Raw genomic sequence first — 18,650 nt, forward strand, 5'->3', positions numbered from 1 at the left:
TTATATATATAATTTTTATATATAATATTATATTATAAATTATATACATTATAAAAAATCTATAAGAAATTAATATAATACATTATCGATATAAACCTACATAACATATTTAATTTTATATATTTTTTAAATTTCTCATGAAGTTGTTATAGTAAATCTACTTGATTCGACATATATATTGATAATAGTGTTTAAAATTATTAAAATCATATAAAACTTTTTAAAATATAAATAATTTTATTTTTATTGATAAAATTGAAAAATTTATTATTTTATAAAATTTTTAAATAATAAAATATTTAATGAAAATTTGAAATTAATATTATTTAAAATTTTTTAAAAAGTTTGATAATATTAACGAATTTTTTTATTATTGAGTTTGTTACTCATAATAATATTAATAATTCTATAATGAACTCTTTTTTATATAATAATCATATTAATAATAGCAAATATCAAATTTATATTTATGTAATATTTCATTTTAACAAATATTTAAAATAATTATGTTCATTCAATTTAAAGAAAACATTTTTGTGTAAAATAAATTTAAACAATTTGAATATAAGTTATTCAATTTAGAATATGATAAATTTAGCTTAAATCTATTAAAATTATTGTTTGCATAAAAACTGAAAAATTAATATTATATGGAACTTAAATTTTAATATTGGAGAAATTATTTATATATAAATTATAAATAAATTATATTATCATATTATAAAAATGTTGCATATTACTATTAATTTAAAATTATTAATTTGTAAATTTATAAATATTAATTTAATTAACAGTTACTAAATTCATATTTTAATTAACTATATATATTAAAATCTAAATACAATTTTATTTCATACATGTAAAAATTTTAATTTGAAAAATTTTATACGAGTTAAAATTTTTTATATTTTATTATTAATTTGAATTAGTTAAATATTAATTTAGAATATAATTTTAATATAATTATATTTTTTATAAATTTATTTATTTTTATTGATATTCTAAATTTTAAAGGAGTAAACTTGATCCGAGTGATCACATATCCCTTTATTTGCATAACCATTGTTCCTCTAGAATAATATAGATTTATACATATAAATGTATCAACGTATCTATTTATGTTAATCAACTATTTAATTCTCTTTCGACACACATTTTGATAAAATTATGGATAACTCGATATACTTTCCTACTTTCATCATATTATTTGAGCTAGACTATTTTCTAATAAATTTAAGTTTAAAATAAATACTTTTATTACGAATTTAATGATGCACTGTACTAGAAAAAACTTATTAGACTTTAAATTTATTTTCTTTTTGAAAATCCAGTCTCCATCCGAATATTAGATTTCCGGCCATCATTGGTTGTTAAGTTAATTAGTAAACTTTTTAATATTTAAAAATATTTATTTTAAATGTATTTTAAAATTTTGTAATATTAGGGGAAGGAAATAGTAAAATTCCCTTTATTATTCCCGTTGCCGATAATCAGATGCGTGCAGCTCTATAATGCGCTTGTTTATTTATCCCCTTGTGATGTTTCCTTCACGTTAGAATGTAGGACTCAACTTGCATATTGACTAGCGCAACTCATTTTCTAAAGTTCAGGTTATCACTGAATACACTCGCGCTCTTTAGAGGTTCCTTCGCTATGCCATAGTCGTTGAAGAGGAATGCAATGCTATCAATTCATGGCATACAATCAGTACTTGAATCTCCCTGTTCATTCCTTGTGGAGGAGCTTTAATTACTTGGGGGAAAATTTTACAAGAACTCAGAGACTTAGCAACTTCTTCTCCAATCTCAAGACAGTTGTCCGAATTCATCCCTCTTCCATTTTATCAACCAAGGTAATACTCGAAAATGGAGAACAAAGATCAAACACCTGAACCCTAAAGAAGTTTTGAAATTATGTATATCTTTGATGCGCGTGTGTTTGTGAGTGTTATTGCGGAAATTGGGTGATAAATTTGTAAAACTCAAAGTGGGTGGATGATGCCTTTGGGAATTTTCCATTATTTAGCAACAGATTTGTCATCTGTTCTCTACCTTCGATTCTCTCTCCTTTTCTCTGTTCTGGTTCTGTATTGCGATGTTTAAGCTATGATGATTATTTCTTATTTGTGGATGAAATAATTTACCTCAACACTGTATATTAAATAAACAGCTGAACTGATTGATAACTTGTCACTCTGCTTCGATGTTTTTATTCATGTAATTGCCAATTATAACAGAGATTATCTCTCATTATGTTTGAGGACTTGCTCAAGGTGAGACAATCTGCAGTGCTGGGGGAGAACTATTCTACATGGCATGTACTAGCTATTGGATGATAGAAAGAGAATTAAATTTCTTATGACACTCCCCATAGAACTTGTTATTCTGTGTCTTATTCTCATTGTTTAAACATGTAATAGTGTTGAAAATATTTAACTCCTTTCTTGCAGTGCTTCATAAGGTCCTTATGCCTTATACTTTGTGCCTTTTACATTGTCCCTTCTTCTCTTTTATAATTAGTGTAAAAAGTCCCATGTCCATAGGAAATATAAGGAGAATAATGAGAAGGAAAAAGGCTCTGATTGAACAAAGTTGTGGTGGAGAATTATAACTGGGTAATGAAAAAGGAGAAAGTGGAGAGAAGTAGACCCTTGAGTTCTATTTCTTCAAATCAACAACTGTTTCACTGTCTTTGTTCAGTGCAACTCTGCATTTCCCACCTTCCCAAATGCTGTTCTGTTACTTGTGGACCAAAACTGCTGCATTAAATAAAAATGGGACTGATCTTCAGCGGCACTCTTGTGTATCCCATTCTCTTCTCTTGCAATTAGGAATTAACTAAGGGTGTTAGTATGATTGGGGTACTTTAGATTACTTACCATTTCATCTGAATCAATAAAGGACCAAATCTCATTGGCATAATTTTGACAATATTAATGGTGAAAATGAGAATGATTCTATCTATCATGCTTGGTGTTGAGTGTTGATGGCATAAAATTTTTTTTATTTTTTCTTATCAGTGTTATGTGTTGGGTATTGATTAGTTTTTTAATGTGAAAAAGTGGTATTTTTCAAAATCCAAGTGAGTTTTGAGTTTGATTAGTTTACTTTATTTTGCTGAAGTTGTAAAAGAATATATCGATGCCTTTTCTTTGGCTGGGAAAATGAGTTGGAAGTGGAACTAGGGATCACATTTGACCAGATATTCATAAAATAGGCATTGTGTGCTTTTTCAACTGTACACAAAACCCTTAAAACCAAATTAATATTGCATTTCTTTTTTCCAATTTGGTGGTGTTGGGATTTTTTTAAGAAGTAATTTGGTTGGTTGAGCTTTGATTGATACAGTACCAGGTCAATACAACTAAAGTGCATACATTGTTGTAATGGCATGCTTAATATGCGTGTGATGGGTTTTTAAGGAGTGGGTGGAGCGCTGGAGCTGTATGGTTTGTTCTCTATTTGTCAGTACCATAGTATACGTAGGTAGGAGTTCAATTGATTTTGACCCCCCACGCTAGAAGTTAAAGCATGGAAGTTGGGGATGGCAATTGAGGGTGATCATGATATTTGATATAGATCAACAGTTGAAATTGTAGTGCCTTTTCTGAATGACATATTATGGGCAATTTGATAATTGTGCCTTGGTATCTATGATCTAATATTGTGGTGGGCCAACTATAAAGACAGCTCAACAGCACATTTAAGGGACAAAAGTGAGATGCGTTCTTGGAGGTGCACATCTTTTAAATTTTTGTCACCTATAAGTAATTGCATAATGATTCTGCACATCTTCAGTTAAGAGTTTATTTACGATAAAATTCGAATCTTCACTCCCTATGCCCATCTGGTTTTCCAGTTCTTGTTTTTCCTCCTTTGAAAAAAAAATTCTTTTGGTAGTATCCAATGTAGAGTATCAAATCTTGTAGTGTGATAAGTTAGTGGGGAAGGAGTGAGACTGAGAAGGGAAAGAGGCAGAGGAAGACCTAAGATGATGTGGAGGGAAGTAGTCTAAAAGGATTTGCAAGTTCTAGATACTGATGCAAACTTGGTGTCTAATAGAGTTGAATAGCAAAAAAGAATCCACATAGCTGAGCCCAACAAGTTTGGATTAAGGCTTAGTTATTGTTGTTATTGTTGAAAACGTTCTTTTGGTTGTACTTTGTGAGCATCATATGTTGAATGCCTGTTTGTTAATTATGTAAATAGCAATATTGAGGTGCTAGTGTAATTCTTTGGTGCTCTCTGTTACCTGATTTTGTTACATTCTGGCAGATTTTTAATAGAACTATATTGTATGTTTGTGACCTATTAGGAAGCTGACATTTATGATTATTGTTTTTAAAAATAATATTTATGCTGGCTTCTGAGGGGTTTTAGTTTAATATTTTTATTTGTTTCATTTGTCTTCTCAGGCCTTTTCTAGTTTATCTAATACAAGTTCAGCTTTACCTCAAGTTGTTTGTTCAACTTCTACAAGTAATTCACTAAGCTCTTCCAAAACTGAGCAGGAGCACACACCATATCAAGAAGCAGTCTTGGATTCTGTCAAGTGTGAAGAAGGAGCAGTAAATGCTAGTTCTTCAAATGGCAGAGTAATGCTCATAGATGGCACGTCAGTCATTTACAGAGCTTACTACAAGCTTTTAGGTACATCATAGTACTTTTTTAGACTCTTGACTTCTACCAAATAATTTTGTTTATGCTGAACTTGAAATTCTTGTTTTACTGATGTTTTTGTTGTTTTCCTGACTCTTGTAATGTAGTTGGACAATGGGCTGTTTTACATTGTTTGTCGCTATTAATCTGAAGTTTCTGATTATCACATGTGGGTTATATGCTTGTTGCATCTGTGCCTCTAGATCTTTTCAAGAGCTAACTTTTCAATTGAATGAAGTATTTCTTATAGCAATTAATATATTTGATATCTTAGGATGTGCATAAAAGGCAGGCAGTTATCCAAAAAGTAGAATAAGTATGTTAGCTATAACTAATTATTAAAGGTCAGATGTGTTCATGGTCTACTCTAAAACCTCATAATATAGTAATCTAGTCAGGTTTGTGCATACGGTTTTGTCTGCACTTTTGGATTTGTTATAATTAATAGCTTTATAATAAATCACTGCTTCCTTTGCTTGACAGATGCAATCTACACTGAAAATTAGATCAGTCTGATTTCTATCCCTTTCAACTAATGTGTATTAGCTGCTTTTTTTTCCCCTCCCTTTTTTCTTAATTGAGAGCAGCAAAGTTGCACCATGGTCATTTATCACATGCGGATGGCAATGCGGATTGGGTGTTAACTATATTTTCGGCACTATCACTTGTAAGTGGGATTCATTGGCTTGTGATTTTTTTCCCTACTTTATTTTTGATGATTTTTCTTTTTTAAAGTAATGGCCTATCATAGTTTGCTTTTGTGTGATTTTAGTTTGCTGTTAGTGTTGTAGATTGCCTTTAGATAACATCTTTCAAATCAAATCAATCATGTAGCATTTAGAAATTCTGTGTTCACTGTATCAAGGTATAAACCTGGCTTGGTCTGCAAACTGGTAAAAGCAAATGGTCATTGGTTAGAGGTCTAACTGGGTAGAACCAAGATTAAATTAAATAAATATCAAAAACTATATAAATATAAATGTAGAAAGATAATATTTGTTATCTATTACAATAGAGATTACAATATATTTATACATGAGAGATCGTATCTAGAAAGGAAAGAAAAGGAAATCAAGCCTATAATCATGCAATCCCTAAGATTAAGCAACTAATACATCTATCAATATTTACTTCCTATGTTAACATATTTACTTCTTATAACCTATAATATTCCCCCTCAAGTTGGAGTATAGATGTTAATCATGCCCAACTTGTTACATATATAGTCAACTTGACTCCCATTTAGAGCTTTAGTAAAGATATCTTCTAGTTGTTCTTCAGTTAGGATATGTCCTGTTGAGATTATTTTTTGTTGGACCTTCTCACGAACAAAATGACAGTCAATCTCGATGTGTTTAGTCCTCTCATGAAATACTGGATTGGAGGCAATGTGGACAGCTGCTTGATTATCACACTACAACTTAGCAGGCACCAAATTTGTGAACTTAACCTCTTCCAACAGTTGACGCACCCACAAGACTTTACATACGGCTTGTGCCATGATTCGATATTCAGATTCAGCACTAGAACGAGAGACCACATTTTGCTTCTTACTTTGTCATGAGACCAGGTTACCTACCACAAACACACAATATTTAGTAGTCGACCTACTATTAACCTTCGAGCCTGCTCAATCAGTATCAGAAAAGTATTCAATATTTGAGTGCCCATGGTTACAAAAGAAGGGGCCTCGTCTTGGGCCCCTTTCTAATAGCAAAGAATCTGTCCCAGAGTATCCCACTGAGCAATAGTAGGAGAGAACATAAACTGACTTACTACACTCACTAAATATGCAATATTAGGACGAGTCACCGTCAAATAATTCAGCTTGCCAACTAATCTTCTATACATTCCAGAATCTGCAAATGGCTCACTATCTTCTGTGGTAAGTTGAAAATTAGGGGTCATTGGTGCAATACAAGGCTTACGACCCAATTTTCCTATTTTTGCCAATAAATCAAGAACATATTTTCTTTGAGATAAGAAAATGCCTTTCTTACATCGCATAACTTAAATACCCAAAGTATATTTCAAGGAGCCCAAATCCTTTGTATGAAACTATGTTTCAAAAAATTGTTTTAGGGATGTAATGCTAGCAACGTCACTTCCTATGATAAAAATATCATCCACATATATTACAAGCAGAATTACTCCATTGTCAGAATTTCTATAAAACACTGAATGATTACACTTACTCATCTTCATTCCAAACTGTTGGACCACCTCACTAAACCTGCCAAACCATGTCCGAGGACTCTGTTTCAAGCCATAGAGGGATTTTCGAAGTCTACAAACTTTGCCTAACTCCCCTTGAGCAACAAAACCAGGTGGTTGCTCAATATAAACCTCCTCCTGAAGGTCACCATAGAGAAAAACATTTTTAATCTCCAGTTGATGACAAAACCAATTATGTGTAACCGCCAAGGAAATAAACAATCGAACAAATGCGAGCTTGACAACTTAAGAAAATGTATTAGAATAATCAACGCTATAAGTTTGAGCATAACCTTTGGCCACTAAATAGGCCTTGAGGCGAGCAATAGATCTATCAGGGTTTACTTTCACTGCAAACACTCATTTACACCCAATAGCCCACTTTCCTGAGGGCAAGGACATCAACTCCTAAGTACCATTAGTGTCTAGGGCCATTATTTTTTCTTCCATTGTAGCACGCCAACCAGGATGAGATAAAGTCTCAATAACAGTTTTGGAGATTGAAATAGAATCTAAAGAAGTGGCAAAACAACGATAAGAAGTGGATAATTGACCATAAGAATCCAAATCAGACACTGAAGGATCGGCGGGAGCAGGGTTTGTCAACGATAAAGCTGGTAATGGAGCAGAGTCAGAGTTCTCTAAGCGTCTAGAATAAACATGAAAAATGAGAGGGCGACTTAGCACATGAGTGAAAGGTGCAGGAAGCGTTTGAGGAGACAGAGCAAACAATGTATAACAAGAGGTCATCTTTCTCCCTCTAGGTGTCATAAACAGATGATGGCGGAAAGAATGGAGTGGACCCAAAGAATGTTACATCAGCAGACACAAGGTACCGATTAAGATTAGAAGAAAAACAACGATACCTTTTTTGAAGTCAAAAGTAGCCAAGAAAAACACATTTGATGATTTGGGATTCAATTTAGTAATATGTAGACGGACATCATGAACAAAACAAGTACAATCAAAGATACGTGGTTCAATAGGAAATAAAATGTTATAAGGGATATCACCATGAAGGACGGAGGAAGGCACGCGATTGATAAAAAAACAAGCAGTGAATACAACATCAGTCCAAAAGTATTTAGGTACTTTCATTCGGAATAAGAGGGCTCTGGCTACTTCAAGAAAATGTCGATTTTTCCTTTCGGCAACTCCATTTTGTAAAGGAGTGTCAATACAGGAAGACCGATAAAGAATTCCTTTTTGTAATAAATAAGATTGAAATTCCGCTAAAAAATACTCTTTAGCATTATCACTTTGCAATATTCGAATAAACATATTGAATTGAGTTTGGATTTCAGCATAAAAGGCACAAAAGATAGAGAATAATTCTGAACGACTCTTCATTGAAATAACAAAGTAGTGCGAGAGAAATCATCAACAAAAATAACGAAGTACTTAAAGCCAGACTTAGACACAATAGGACAAGGACCCCAAACATCTAATATACTAACTCAAAGGAGGACAAAGCCCGTTTATTGACTCGAGACACTTTAGGTAAACAGTGATGTTTGGCAAATTGATAAGACTCACAATCTAAAACAGACAAAGGGTGAAACTGTGGACATAACTTCTTCAAGGATGAGAGAGAAGGATGCCCCAAACGACAATGAACATCAAAAGGCGTTAAACTCATGGAACATGCAAAAGATTTTGGTAGTTGCTGATTTAAGACATAAAGACCCTCTGACTCACGCTCTCTACCAATAATCTTCTTCGTCGAAAGATCCTGAAAAACACAATGATCAGGAAAGAATGAGACACAACAATTTAATGCACGAGTGAGTTTACTAACGAAAAGTAAATTAAAAGGAGAACTTAGGAAGACATAACACAAAGGATACAAAAAGAGAAAGGGTTAAGTTGACATGTCCAGAACCCATGGTACAAGATTTAGTGTCATAAGCACGAGTAACATAGGAAGATGATGCATGAGACTTAAGATTGGACAAAAGGGTACAATTACCTGACATATGATTGGTAGTACCATGATCAATAACCCATTTGGAGAATAAAGACATAAGACATGCAGTAGAGTTATCTGACTCAATAGTGATAGAAGAGTTAGAGGATTTCAGAGATGCTTGATATTGGGTAAATTGTGCATATTCATCTGCAGATATCAAAATGATCGAAATAGGCCTCAACTGCCATATGCGCCATTTGTGAGCCCTGATTCTTATTCTGAAGTTTCAGGCATGTCTTCTTAGTGTGTCTAGGTTTACGGCAGTAATAATAAATGATTCCGTCAAGCAGAAGTAGGAACTGATTCCTCGGGACGTTGAGATCCTTTACCACCATTAAAACCTCCCTTGTGCTCACCTCTGTTATTCTGTCTGCCACTGTCATTGCAACTAACAAGAGCACTAGTGGTGTGTGAAGGAATTGGAGATTTTGTACGCAACACCCTAGTGAAAACATCATGTAACGATGATATTTTAGAGTTAGAAAGAATTTGAGATTTAGCCCGCTCAAACTCTGGAGGGAGACCTGCAACGAAGCTCCTAGCAGCCATTTGCTCTCGTTGAGCTTGTTGAGTTTTCACATCTGTATTAAAAGGCATCAAGACATTAAGTTCCTCATACACTCTTTTAAAATCCATAAAATAGGAGGTCAGAGTTCTATTAGTTTTCTTAGCTTGATAAAACGCCTTACACTCATCATAAATAAGAGAAATATTCTCTGCCAAAATATAAAAACTCCAAATAATCCATTAATTATTTAACAAATTCACGGTGATTAATAAGGCTGATTACTCACTATGAATAGAATTTCGGATCTGCAAAAATAATCGAGCATCATTCCTCATCCAATCTCTCCTAATTTCATCAATTGGAGGATCCTTGATAAGATGATCTTCCATTCCGATATTTTGTAATAAATACGGATAATCTTACTCCAATCTAGAAAATTAGATCCATTTAATTTGTATTCTGTGATTTTAGTCATCACAGGAATTTCCTCATTTATGGTGTTTTTGACTTCAGCCATGAGAACAACCACCCCAAAACAATAGCAACAAAAGAAACACAAAACTGGACGTGAACAGTACCGGATTTGAATAGTACCAGAATGTGAACAGTACCAAAAACGCCTCCACCCAACACCCAAACAACAAATGAACCATAGATTCGATGAGGGAGCTACAAGGCGACTTCGGCGAGGGTGATCGGAGTAGCAACGGACAGGCGACCTGCCTCCACGCACCGGCGAGTGGGATGGCGTCAGAACCTTGTCGCGGCGCGTGAAGCTCACTCGCCGGCCGAACACCCGTTGTCTCTTCAGGCAGCTTCACTGGCGCTTCGGGTCCTTCCTAGGTGGGTGAGAGACAAATGTTACCCTGTATGGGTAACCCAGAAGTACAGAAGCTCGAAGTCTCAAAAAAAAAAAATTAAATTTCTACGGGAAAAGGCTCTGATACTATGTAGAAAGATAATATTTGTTATCTATTGCAATAGAGATTACAATGTATTTATACATAAGAGACCGTATTTAGAAAGGAAAGGAAATCAAGCCTATAATCATGCAATCCCTAAGATTAAACAACTAGCACATCATCTATCAATATTTACTTCCTATATTAACGTATTTACTGTCTATAATCTATAACAATAAAAAAATTAGAAAACTTTATTAACAACCATAACTTCATAAGAAATATGATAACTTTAATTAAATTTCAAAACTGTGAAATTTTATAACAACAAATCTAAATTTCTTTAAAATTTTAAAACATTCAAATATAGTTAAATAATGATAATAATTATAACTGTGTGATAGGGGAAGTTTTTAAATTAAAATGTAAAATCATAATAAAATTATTTATATTAGTGAAAATTGCAGCAATTTTAGTATGCTTTTAAACATTATAAATTTTCATATGTTATGAAAAGTAAGATAAGAGGTTAAACTTATTGTTCTTAGTGAGCTGTTAAATAATATTAGTGAAGAAATCAACACAATCAATTATCTGGCCAGATGGTAATTATCTTACTAAGAGAGACCTGGAGCACTGGTTGGATTCTTCTTCCAAGCAGAAAATAGTGCTTTTCTTAGTGAGGTGATGTGGCATCTCAAGGCATTGTCACTTTGCTCTCGTTAAACTGCTCAAACCCCTTTTACCAGGACTAGATAGACTGGTTCACCTGTTGTCTGGCTGGTCCAAGGGGTAAATGCTTGTCTCCTTAGAAAATGCGTTTATCAACTGGACTGCATTGACCAGCTGTTCTGGTCTGGTTCTGACAATCATGTATACACAATGAAGATCAGGTTTTAACTCTTTTAACTATGTTGAATCTTCTGTGCACCCAATATAATGACATTAAATCTATCAATTAAATATATTCCAATAAAATTTTCAAATTCTCAAACTAAGTTTTACTTATTATTTATCCTGCAGGTAATTGATGTCCTGGAATTTATCCCTTCCCATGTAGCGGTAAGATTTTTCCATCATGGTTTACTTCTGTTTTGTGTTACATGATGAAGTCAAAATTTTATGTGCATTTGCTATCGGGTTCTTCATCATTTTCATTTTGTTGAGCTTATGGTCGGGTTTGGTTCAAATTGGAAACATCTCAACCAATAAATTCTGACTTGTTTATAGTTGTTGGTATAGTAAGGCTTATTAGTGATGCTGTTGAAGCATCTATAACAACAACAACTAATCCTTAATCCCAAATAGTTGGGGTTGGCTATATGGATCATTTTTTGCCATTCAGCTCTAGTGAAGCATCTACCCTATAAAATGACAAATTTGTTAGATCACATTTGGCTTTGGTTGGGAGGGGCTTCATCATAGGAAAAACACTCTGGAGTAATTTGCCACAAGATCTTGCATCCAATAGTTAGATCATACATATCACAAGTGGACCAGACTTTCACCTATCTTTGGATCAACTGCTTGGACTGATGTATGTGTGTTTACTGTAACTAGGACGTAGGAATTCTCCCCCTCCCTAAAAAATTTTAAAGAAGGTTGGACAATGCCAAATCATACTAGAATTTAACATATGCTGAAAGGTATATGGAGGCAAAAGCATACTTTAGTTCAAGCACATAAATCTGCTCAAAACACATCACTGGTGTTTGTGGCTAAACAGACTTTGGTTCTATCTTTGATTGTTGTGAAATATAACTTCTATCATTAAATGATCAACAGCTATCCTTTTTAGTTGCTAGTGCTTGTAAACTGTGGATTACATGAGGTTGTATGCTTCTGTATATATATATGTAAAACACATTTAATGCTGTATTTTGAGTATAATTCATAAACAACCTTGATAGGCTAACATATTACTGTATTTGCTTTTGCTTCCTATATGATAATGCAACATTTTTTTGGTGGAGTACGTTTATGCAAAATCCTTTAAAGAATTTTTTTTTTACCAGTAGCATTGCCAATTTGGAATAGTTTTCTGGTCATCTATTATTGAAGCCTGGCAAACAATTTTCTCTTGAGTCTTTTTGTAATATACTTGCTGTCCCTTAGTGTATCATGCATGGCGTTGTCCTGATTTTCCCACTTTCTATTTGAATATTTTTTCTTACTTCCTAACTGCATATGGTTACTTATCAATTGGTTGCTATTCTTCTTTGCAGGTGGTGTTTGATCATGATGGTGAGATAGACTTCATTGATATTTTGGTTTGCAATTGATTCTCTTTATCACCGATCAACATTCATTTCTCTCATTTTACATGTTCTATAATAGTCATTTCTAGCTGTTTGGCGTGCTATTTGGGAATCTCTTTATGCATGATTTTAGCCACTGAAGTCTGAAAGTGCAGCATGTAACTGAATTTTGAATAAATACTAAAGTTCATATTATGGGACTTGCATTATGTTTGGATATATTATCCTAATCTCTTATATCTGCCTTTTTCATATGTTTGATTTTTTTTTTTGGCTAATTTCTGGTGATACATTTAGTGTTAAGTTTTGATGTCTCATTTTTGTTTTCCGAGAAAATACTGTACATTGCAATGATGGGTGAGTGCTTACCTTATTGGCAGTGAAGAATGTCCATTTTTTCAGTCCAGTTCATTGGCAGATAGGTTTTTATTTTCAAGTCATTTTTTTTCTCGTGGGGAATGGGCAAAGCCTCCTATGACATGGTACAGTATTGGTAGCCTAGGGTGGTTATAGTTATGGTTGATATTGTGGTAATATCTATTTTCGCCTACTCGTATTTGTAGCGGAAACCTCTAGCAACTGTATAAATAGGCATTTGTTCAATCCTTCCTACCGAAAAAATGCTATGACTCTCTGTGTATTTAGATTTTAGGCACATTGCAAAAGGCATACAATTCCTTTTGTTGCAGTGTTTCTTCTATTTTTATAATTTGTGCATTACTGAGTTGTTTGGATAACTTTCAACATGTACTCATGATCAGGTTGAGATTTCAATTTGAAAGTATGTATAGTTATGTTTCAATTTGTTCTTTACTGTGTATTAATCATTCTGAAATCATGATGTAAGGCTTAGGTTGAAACTTTGAGCGTGCAACCAAAAACCCGACTTGAGTAATAACTGGTCAAAGGTTATGTGTTTCCATATTTGAAAGATGATAAACATCCATTAAGAGTAGATAGGAGCTTTTCAAATCAAATTATTGTGAATGTGTGCTTCAGAGACAATGTGATAATAAACCTGACCCTATGCATCCAAAAACCCTTCGCAAAAACTATTATTTGTATACTAAAAAGACTTGAGCAGTAACTATTGTGTTGACAGATTTGATTTCTCCATTAATTATTAGTTGACAGATTTGATTTCTCCCTTAACTATGTAGGGATTTTTAGCCTTAATTGTAGAGATTTGTTGCCTTTCTTGTAAATATTCCTAGTTAAGTTTATTACTCCTGTATAAATAGGGATGTATTTTAGCTCTGTAAAATTATTAGAAATACAATTCAGAATTCTCTCTCAAAATTCTTTATAGTGAAAGCGTTGTTTCCATTTTGAAAAGATGATAAGAATTTATTGAAGGAGCTAGGTCTTAAATCAAATTATTACAAATCTGTGCTTCAGAGAAAATGACATTGTCTGCAACGGTTCACTTCTGAGGTGCTACAATAATGGACTCGCAATTTACAATCATTGCTGAAAAGTGAACTCACAGAAGTCTTTTAGACTTGCAAAGCTGTTATTTTATTTTGTTTTATTTTGGGCGGGGGAGGGGGTGGGTGGTGGTGCTGATGAAGAGATGCTTACTCAAAATTGCTAATTTCAGTTTTAATCCCAGTCTTATAGGGATTGCCTATGTGAATCATTTTTCTTCTATCATGTTTAGAACTGCATCCATAGTAAGATCTAGCATATCTCAATCCTTCTTCACTACTTCATCCTATGTCTGCATGAGTTATCACTCATTTTCCTGCAGTGACTTTGAGTTGCTTCTCCTTCCTATCAGTGGCTCAGTGCATTTCTTGCTCTATTCTAGGTGCACCTAAATCATCTCATTTGACCTTCTCATAGCTTATTTTCAGTGGGTGGCACTTCTACCTTGCTGCATTTGTAAATTGTAATTGTTTCTTGCTTATCCTGTTTTTCGTCAATTTTCCACATTTTCATCCTAGCATCTGCCTTGGTAGTTCCTTAGTTGGGAAATAAATGGTTAATCCAAAGATTGGATAATGACTATTACCTTGGGTTACAAGCAGTTCAAAATTTTGTCACATATTTGTCTTATGGATCCATGCAGATATGTGCATGCTCAGATACCATGTGTGATGAAACGATTTTCATTTGTTAAGGATTTGTATGCTTACTGTAAGGACTTATATAATGCTGACTGGCAATCTGGTAAATTCCTTTTGTATGGTCATTATATGAGCGGTGTTAGATTATTACTGAGGCATGTTTTATATGCATGACACCATTCGAACAAATTATTTGTTTCATAGGGTCTCTACTTTCTTGTAAAAGAAGAAATTTTAGGCACCAACTTGTGCAGTGAAGTACATATCTTTTAAATTGTTTTCTAATAATTTTTTTCTTTTGAAACCCAAATATTGGGATTTGTTATACTTTCATTGTCTAATTTTGATATGAACTGGTTAAGGTTAGTTGATAATTCTCTCAACAGTTGAACTGGTTAAGGTTAGTTGATAATTCTCTCAACAGTTGAAATTTTTTGGTTGTATTTCATCCTATGAATGTTGAATGGCAATTATCCCACATGTCCTTTATTTTGAGTGGAGAATTTGGGTCAGCTGTGGGGTTATTTGGAGTGTAAAAAAGCTGTTTCAAGCGAGATTTTGATAGAAAGTTTTTCTTTTCAGGAGTTCCATTTGATCATACTTGTGTTGCATTCAAAGAAAATGCCATGGCAAAAGGTATGTTTGTCCAAAATTGTCATCGCATATGAAATTAATAATCTCCCAGAAAATAAGATACCATATTTATGGGTAAATTTAGACTGGATTTATGTAGTTTACAGTATAGAGAGGGGATATTTATTTTATATGTAACGTGCTCCCTATTCCTACATATTTTTCGTGAACTATAGGTGATACTGATATATTATAGCTAAAAATTGCATCATTTCATCAATTTCCCAGTTGAATTTCTAGGCAAATATAAATACTTTAATATTTTCCCCCTCTATTTTGATAAGTCTGTTAGTTTTTTATGAGGTTCAATTCTGTTATTTGATCCCCTTCTCTAAATATTTTTTGGTTGCATTTATTTGGACTGGATTAAAGTTTTTCTTTCTTTCTTTCTTTCTCCCCATAACTTTTGGATTCTAGACTTTTGAATTGAAAACCATAAAGTACAGTATACTAGTTAAAAGTTTTAAAGTGTGAGATAGGTTTACGGATTTTGTTTGACTACGACTTAACTGTCTAGACCAATGTCCCACCAGTTTGCTTTGCTTTGTGCATGAATATTCAATGGGCGTGGGACATAATTTATGCACACTCGATTTACGTTGATTAGTGCATTGTTTCTTCTTTGCAACATTTAGTTCCGTCTACTGTTTGAATAAATGCCTAGGAGTTGACTTAAGTTTTTAAAGTGAAGTTGCAACTTGCTAATGGATATGCTACATCAGTATATATACATTTATTTTTAAATGATGGAAGTCATACAAATTCATTTCTTATTAATGAAAATGGTGGAGGTTTTGAAGGACTGATTGAACAGGCTATAAATTCCAGTTCCTGAATCCCATGTTATTAAAATATAGCAAATAGTTGGTGGGTGCGTCTAGTAATCAAATGAATGCACCCTATGTTCTGGCCATTACTTATGCATTATTCATTTCAATTTCAATAGTTAGAGCTGCTACCTGTCTTGCAGTTTCTCCTGCACTCAACATGTGCCCAAGTCTTTTTATAGTGACAATATGCAGGTCATCAGTAAATTTATGAATATTGCTTATAGATATTTTCAGATGCCAAAAGGCTGGTCCTATTAAATTAATATATAAACAAGTCAACTGGAATTAAATCAGTGGGGCTCATGGCCGTGGCTTTACAGTTGCTATTCCACCATTCTGCTCTGCCTCCACCCCTCTCTCGAAATTATATTGTGTTAATTAGTTGTTCATGGTTTTCAGCTTGTTTGCTTTACATTTTTTTTGCTTATAGTGCTTGTATTTGTTTGAGTCTCTCTCTCTCTCTCTCTCTATATATATATATATATATATATATATCATACTTTGTAGGTTTGATTTGATTTCACATTATCTTGCCTAATTGCATATTCACTTTTTCTTTTGAAGGTTTGAACTTTCGTCATACTTTATATCCTTCATACAAAAGCAATCGCCCCCCTACACCTGATACCATAGTTCAGGGGCTTCAATACTTGAAAGCATCTATAAAGGCTATGTCTATTAAGGTGATTGAGGTAAATATATGTAAATTTTAGATGTTTGTAAATTTTTTTCCTCAGGTTGTACATGATAATTGATCAAGAGTTCACACAAGGCAGGTACCAGGGGTAGAAGCAGATGATGTGATTGGAACATTGGCGGTAAGGAGTGTTGATGAGGGGTTCAAGGTAATTATTTCGAGATCTATTTGGCTGAAATTGATGAATGTCTCTGAAGCCTACAGGAAAATCCTTATTCCCTAAATATGTTAAGCGACTTTTTTCCAAAGATGACAATTAACAAAGCAAAACAAAGAAAAGATGGGCATGAATCCTAGAGCACTAAGGTACATAACATCTGCACTAAGAGATACAGCTTGCTGTGGTCTCTGCATCTTCAATAATTTTTTTGGCGTCAATCCCATAAAAAATTGTTAGAAAAAAGGGGTTCAAATTAGGAGCATGTCCATGGCATGACAAAAGAGGTTGGAAAAACCTCCTAGAAGTACAATGCAAAAGATCTATTCTTGTTATTCCTTCTTTATGATTTAAATCTCTAGGAATTGCCTTTCGGTGAACTCCTAATCCTGAGTTTTATTTGCTAATGAATTTAAACAACAATTCACATTCTTTCTCATTATCCACTTTGCTATAACGAAAGGCGGAAATCCGTTTTTGAGAAATCCTACCTGGGAAATATACTTGATCTAAACGATTGCTATTGCTACTTGCTAGGGATCATAATAATTACACAGATTAACTTAATTTGAGGGAAAAACATCACGTCTACAGTTGTCAAATCTAGATGGGAAATCTTCATTTTGTGAATTGAAAATTGAGAATCAAGAATCCAATGAATCATAAGACTCAATAAAAATTCTCAAAAATCAATTAAAAATGATTTATGTTCTAAAAAAGTAAAAATATTTTTGTAATGGCATGTTTTGATAAATATAGAATTATCATTTAGCTAATGAGAAGAATGTTTTATAATAACGCAATATGTTCTTATTATGTTGTAAATTATGAACTCTTGAATTATAGATAATGATGATCATTGTGTGCATGTGTTGAGACTCCATTTAAGTTAATCAAATAATTAAAATAATAGAAAAGGATAGGTGAGCCAAATTAAAAGGTTATCAGTTGTTAATATAAAATATCATAATTTGACAATTATATTTAGAGAAGTAAATTAGCAAAAAAGATAAAGAAAGTAAAAAGGAGAAAGAAGAGGGAATGGCTAGTGAATAAAAATAGCTAGTGGGAGATTTTATGTACTACAGTAAAAATGTAGTGAAATCTTAACATTTGAAGCTATAGGGTCGAATAATCATCTAGGAAAATAATTGACTGAATCAATCGATTCATGTCAATTTGCCTGATTCACTATCTAGTTGTAAGATTTGATTACGATTTAGGAACATTTAAAATTTACCTCATAGATTCAAAGCATTAGGATGGAGAATCGAATCAAATCGAGATAAGATTCTAACAACCATGACCATGTCTGTAGTGGTAATCATGGTCATTTTTGTTTCTTTTCATATCTATAACTATATTTTAAGATTTCCTTTTATGTTTTTTCAATTTCTTTTTTCAGTTTTAAGAAATAAGCAATGATTATTTTATGTTGAAAAGCTTATATTAGGTAATATTTCTTGTTGATGCTTGATCGATGAAAGAGTTCTATTGGATGAAACTAGTGTTGAGATTAGCTAGGTGCTGGACTGACAGAAGAACCGTTATCTTTGATTTCTCTGTTTAAAGTTAAGTAGAAACAAAATCGAATATATGTACTGTTATTTTAGCCATGCAAGGGGAATGGTGTACAAAGATTACCAAGTGATAGGTTCTGTAATATAAGAATGAGGACTGGACTTAGGAGGATGTTACCCATAGAATCAAGGTGCAATGGTTGAAATGGAGAAATGCAGGAGTGTCTTCTCTGAT

General features: G+C 33.1%; 1 protein-coding gene across 5 annotated transcripts in view; it reads left to right on the plus strand.

Annotated features, from left to right (window-relative positions):
* The first annotated feature begins 1,527 nt into the window (after positions 1-1,527).
* The window catches only part of LOC110613744 (DNA polymerase I), a 34,975-nt gene continuing 17,852 nt past the window's right edge, over positions 1,528-18,650 (plus strand). Inside the window, exons 1-8 of one of the 5 annotated variants that reach the window (XM_021755027.2) lie at positions 1,528-1,852; positions 4,415-4,649; positions 5,246-5,325; positions 11,275-11,313; positions 12,477-12,495; positions 15,161-15,214; positions 16,606-16,733; positions 16,818-16,886. In XM_021755027.2, the coding sequence (XP_021610719.1) occupies positions 1,676-1,852; positions 4,415-4,649; positions 5,246-5,325; positions 11,275-11,313; positions 12,477-12,495; positions 15,161-15,214; positions 16,606-16,733; positions 16,818-16,886 (801 nt within the window). In that variant the 5' untranslated portion in view covers positions 1,528-1,675. The remainder of the gene's footprint in view (positions 1,853-4,414; positions 4,650-5,245; positions 5,326-11,274; positions 11,314-12,476; positions 12,496-15,160; positions 15,215-16,605; positions 16,734-16,817; positions 16,887-18,650) is intronic. The other 4 variants (XM_043955708.1, XM_043955710.1, XM_021755026.2 and 1 more) reach the window with 4 other exon arrangements.

Source organism: Manihot esculenta, chromosome 4 (assembly GCF_001659605.2).
Source record: "Manihot esculenta cultivar AM560-2 chromosome 4, M.esculenta_v8, whole genome shotgun sequence".
Classification (NCBI taxonomy): domain Eukaryota; kingdom Viridiplantae; phylum Streptophyta; class Magnoliopsida; order Malpighiales; family Euphorbiaceae; genus Manihot; species Manihot esculenta.